This window comes from Myotis davidii, unplaced genomic scaffold (genome assembly GCF_000327345.1).
Source record: "Myotis davidii unplaced genomic scaffold, ASM32734v1 scaffold582, whole genome shotgun sequence".
Taxonomy (NCBI): Eukaryota; Metazoa; Chordata; class Mammalia; order Chiroptera; family Vespertilionidae; genus Myotis; species Myotis davidii.
Window position 1 is genome coordinate 1179946 of NW_006294113.1, and position 5313 is coordinate 1185258.

Consider the following 5313-nt stretch of genomic DNA (forward strand, 5'->3'; position numbering starts at 1 on the left):
GGCTTCCTCCATCACTGGAGCAAGCAAGCCTCCTGTTCGCTTCAGCTGCCTGGCTGCCGGCCACCATCTTGGTTGGCAGTTAGTTTGCATATCTCCCTGATTAGTCATTGGGAAGTGTGTCTGAGGTATGGTTAATTACCATGTTTGTCTATTATTAGATAGGATATTAGAATAATGGATTCTTCTCATCAGGGATGAGAGATTTATATGGCATGACCCAAAAGATTTTGAGACAAATGACTCATAATGTAAACTTTATGGCCTCAGGATGATTTTAATGAAGCCAGAACAGAGGATTAATATTTTACTCCATGATAGGAAGATGGGGAACTGTAAAACATAAAGCCATTTTAAAGGTACATAAGCATAAATTAATTTTTAAGGCTTTAAACTCTCAGAAAAGTTTTCTGTCTCCATAGAACACTGTATATCCTTCATATTTTATCATTCTTAAAACTCATTATTACACTATCTTGGCAGGTAATTATGGTAGAAAAATAGGGTGAGAGTAGATGAGGAAGAGATGATAAAATAAGCAAATTGTTTCCCTACCACAAGTGAAAGGTGACCTGAGAATTATTCATTATAACATTCATTCATTCATTCATTAATTCATTCCTTAAAGCATTTACTTCCAGGAGCTCTGGCCTCAGGAATTATATTCTATACTAGAGGCTTGATGCATGAAGATTCTTTTTTTTTTTTTTTTTAGCAAACATTATTTATTTTCAAGTAGAAACATTAGCCTGATGAATTATTGCAGATTTGAGAAATCAGCACATGGAACTACTGGACAGAGCATTGCTTACAGGTGCTTTTATCTGTGTGGAGACAAAGGCTTAACTGTTTGTCCCAAGTTATCGCTGGGAGGAGGGGAGGGGGGGAGTGGAAGAAAGACAGACTATGAACAAAAACTTAAAACAAGAACATGGGAGAAAAAAATTATTTTACTCCAAAAGGGAAATAAAACTGCTTGTTTTCTTTAAAACTTTACATCAATTCCAAATGCTCTGGCCATAGAATAATACATACTGGATGGCCCACGCTGTACACTTTGTAACCTACAGAAGAGAAATGAATGAATGAGCTTTCCTTGCCTCTGCTCCATGGGCTGTGGCTGCTGGAATCACCATGTAAACATTCCTGGTGTGTCACTGGTAGGAAGCCAGCAAGTAATACCCTACAACTATATTAAAACTAAGCTCTAAGAAAAGTCCACCCACTTACAAAGGCTGAATTATATTGACAGTATAGGTCAAGTTTTTACTTTTAAATTATATCTTAATTCAGAGAACATGGAACAACAAAAGCCCATGGCTAATGAAAATGTAACAATTGAGTGCCAGGCCTTCCAGGGGTGCCACAGCTGGAAGTGCCACAGCTCTTCCTCTAGAACCTAACTTCCTCTGGCTGCTGGCACCATCTTTGCTCCAGCCAGAGCCACCTTTCTCCCTTCCCATGCTGCCCCAAGGCGCGGAGCAGCTGGAGTGGTGCAGAACTCCAGCGTTGTTGCCATGGTGATGATGCAAGCATCCCGACCAGCCCCTGGTGGCTCAGCACCTGTGTATGCAAATTAACCCACCATCTTTGTTGGGTTAATTTGCATACTCACTCCCGATTGGCCGGTGGGCATCATGAAGGTATGGTCAATTTGCATCTTTCTCTTTTATTAGTGACAAAGAGACAATTAAATCATGTATGTGCCTTAAAGAAGCTTAGAGTATAGGGAGTAGGACATTACTAAATGAAAACTTTACCTACACCTGAGAAGCCTTAAACACTGTATGCACATAGGGCTATGGGACTAGAGCAGAGGGGAACAGAGGAGAGAGCTGAGTTGGTATCAGTAAGGTGGGCTAGAGAAAGAAGGGAAGGAGCTAGAGGAAGCTTGGAATGGCTTTAGAAAGTGATGCTTGAATTTCCCTCTGCATTTTCCTTTCCTGTTCTTCACTCCATGCCTCACCTTTACACCTCTTCTCTCCTCACTGGGTAATCCAACCACAACCACTTCTTCTCTTACTGCCTTTGACATGAATGCTTCCTGAAGAAGTACCCCCAGCTCAATCTACTTCTTTGATGAAACTCTGAAGTTGTGGAGAGAAAAGAGTCTGCAGGGGAGCCTAAAGGTAGCCAACCAAGTACCAAAAAGTAATGTCTTGGAGGCCAAAGGAAGAAACAGCTTAAAACAGAAGTAGGCATGAGCGCTAGGTGTGAAAATGAAATGTGCTTTGTGGTTAGTCTATTGGCAAACTTGGCAAACCTGTGAGAGAAATAGTGATGATGGAAGTTTGAAGACTAATAAGGCAACAAATATACTCTGCTCATTTAAGACCCATTTAAAGAAGTGGGGGAGATAAGAACCAGAGGAGGAATTCAGTTAAGGGAGCTCCTTTGATACAAAAGAGAACCTGTTTCTATGCTGGGGGATAGCCTTAGCAGCGAGGGTACAGTTGAAAATGGAGAAGGAAATTGATGGAGTCAGTTATGACAATTGGGAGGGTATGACCTAGAGCCTCTGTAGACAGAAGTACTCGCTCTCTCCTGCTTGAGGTGGGAAGGAAGTGGGAGGCAAAGGGTGGGGATGCAGGGGAGTTTGAAGACCAGGGGCAGAAAATCCATTTAGTTACTGACTACACACTTGCTCTGCTTAAGTCTCCTACATAGACCACAGAGATGAATAAGAGACCATGCCGGTACTCTCCTTTATTGAACATTCACTTCATTTAAATGAATAAACTGGTATTTAACCTTATGCTCCTTGAAAACCCAACTTGTCCAGCAGTGGCTGACAAAGGGCAGGGGGATGCTGGGAAGAAGTACTCCCTAGAGCATTTAATCACTGACCTTGCTTAGAATTGGTGCTACATGATGACAATAAAAATTAGTCTGACTTTTAGTCAGTTTTATAATCATCTTTAAATCATCTCTAGAAAATGACCCCCTTATGGCCTGCATCTGAGCAGATCTTTTCTGCCCGCTTGCCCTTGGTACACCACTGATGCTCAGATGCCTGCTTCAAGGTTTCTCTTTGGGAAAAAACAAACACATAAATGCTTAAAGTTAATTTTGGTAACAAGCGTGAAAGAACGTGAGGAAGTGAAGAAGTCAGGTTTAGCCCCTTCATGTTACAGAAGAAGAAAGTGAGGCCCAGATAAGTGAATGGCTCATGAAGCCACTCCATCTAGAAATGGCAGAGCTGGGTCCCAACTCCAGTTCTCCCGACTCCTGGTTAGCTTCAGGAAAAAGCCCCATCCTGTCTGTCTTTCCATACTGCCACCTAGATGGCAAGTTAGTGGTATTCAAGCAAGGAATGGTACCCGGATGCATAAGGAATCCATCAAATATTTGGGAAGAGGAAGTAGAAAGAATGACTCGATTGCTCTCCATTTTCCCTCCATTATGAAGTCAAAGTGTTTGCCTTTTAAGGACTTCGGAGCTCACTGTAACCAATCTCTTTCTTTTCAATTAAAATTTTTAAAATATATATTTTATTGAGTTTTTACAGAGAGGAAGGGAGAGGGACAAAGAGCTAGAAACATCGAACGGTTGCCTCCTGCACACTCCCAACCGGGGATGTGCCCACAACAAAGGTACATGCCCTTGCCCGGAATCGAACCTGGGACCCTTCAGTCCGTAGGCTGATGCTCTATCCACTGAGCCAAACTGGTTAGGGCTTCAATTAATTTATTGTTGGTTGTTTGGTGTGTGTGTGTGTGTGTGTGTGTGTGTGTGTATGTGTGTGTATGTGGTTAATCCTCACTTGGGGATATTTTTCCATTGATTTTTTTAAAGAGAAAGTGGAAGAGGGAAAGACAGAGAGAAATATTGATGTGTGAGAAACACATCGACTGGTTGCCTCCTGCACAAGCCCTGACCAGGGCCCAGGCTGGGGAGGAGCCTGCAACCGAGGTACATGCCCTTAACCAGAATCGAAGCCAGGACCCTTTGGTCTTCCTGGTGTCCATATGGTGATGAGAGATGGTACCTAATATGCCAATCATCTCTAGTTCTATCCTTTTTAGTTGGTGAGTACTCTAAAAAAATCAACATGTGGAGGATACAGAAAAAGCTCTTACCTCTCTTGAAGTCCAATGGGTTTCATTTTGAAAGGAGAAGGGCAGACAGAGGTGGTAGCTTTGATCTCAGGAGCGTGTCGACCTTGAGGGTCTACGACCACACTCAAGACCTTCGGCGCCTGCTCAGGCTGGACCATGCTGTTGGCTGTCTTTGCCTCAGACTGTGCTGGTTGTAAAGCGAGGGGTGATAGGTGGATCTCCTGATTTTTCTCTTTATCTTGTCTCAAAGAAAGCTGAAACTTTTCTTTTAATCTGTAAAGAATCTAGAGAAGGAGATATAAAGGGCTCCTGTCACATTTTTCACACTCAACAACAAAGTATGATCTCTTTCACCCCAAACTAGAAGACAACCCAAAGTAAAGGTTTAATGGTCATACAAGTAAGCAAGGACTTCTAGGACGGTTTCTCAGTTTTCTGGTATTGAGATTTTTCTCAAAAGAATACTAGTATATTTGGTATTTCTAGCTATGGTGCACAAACATGTTAAATATATCTGCACATGATTGTATTCCCCAAATAGTATTAAAAGTAAATTTGGCTAATGGTATTAAAGTGTCAGATAGCAGTTTGATCATAGGTAAGCTTTTAATTAAAAATGGAAGGTTTATAGGAGGCATAAGCGTGAAGTATGGGTTTTTGACATTTACAGAAACAGAGATCTGCATCCAATACAACATGTAAGACGAAAGTCTTGCAAAATATTAATGAAAGTATAGTTATGCTATAATCCATAATTTCCTACATTGGTAGATATCTGCATTAGTCATATGTTAGCTTGAGGATCTTGAAATAATTAAATTTAGGGCACCTATCAAAGAATAATTTGGAGAACCAGTAGATTTTTTTCTTACCCTTTGCCCCATTTAATTTTTAAGGTATGTTGAAAAAAATATTCCATTCTTCCATCCTCGGAGCTCTTTCTGGAACAGCTAATAGAATTCAGAAGTGGCAGAATCTTCACTCCTAAACTTATGAAAGAACTGGGCTGATTTTGCTGAGGCACTCCAATAGACCAGATTGTGAGGTGAGCAAAGTTTGTCTTTCCTATCCTCAGGCTTCCCTTTTTCTAGGTCCTTTTTTCTCTCTTTTTAAAAAGTTTACTTATTTATTTTTATTTAAATTAAATTCTTTTCTTCGTTTTACTGAGCTATAATTGACATACAACATTGTGTAAGTTTAAGGTGTACAAAATAACAACTTGGTACTATTCCTCTTGTCTTGATGCTGACTCCTCCAC

The 5313-nt window shown here is 40.9% G+C and overlaps 1 protein-coding gene across 1 annotated transcript in view; it reads right to left on the reverse strand.

Moving 5' to 3' along the window:
* The window catches only part of PTPRR (protein tyrosine phosphatase, receptor type R), a 122218-nt gene that overhangs the window by 96176 nt on the left and 20729 nt on the right, over positions 1-5313 (reverse strand). Inside the window, exon 4 of the mRNA XM_015566849.1 lies at positions 4077-4339. Coding sequence (XP_015422335.1) covers positions 4077-4339 — 263 coding nt within the window. The remainder of the gene's footprint in view (positions 1-4076; positions 4340-5313) is intronic.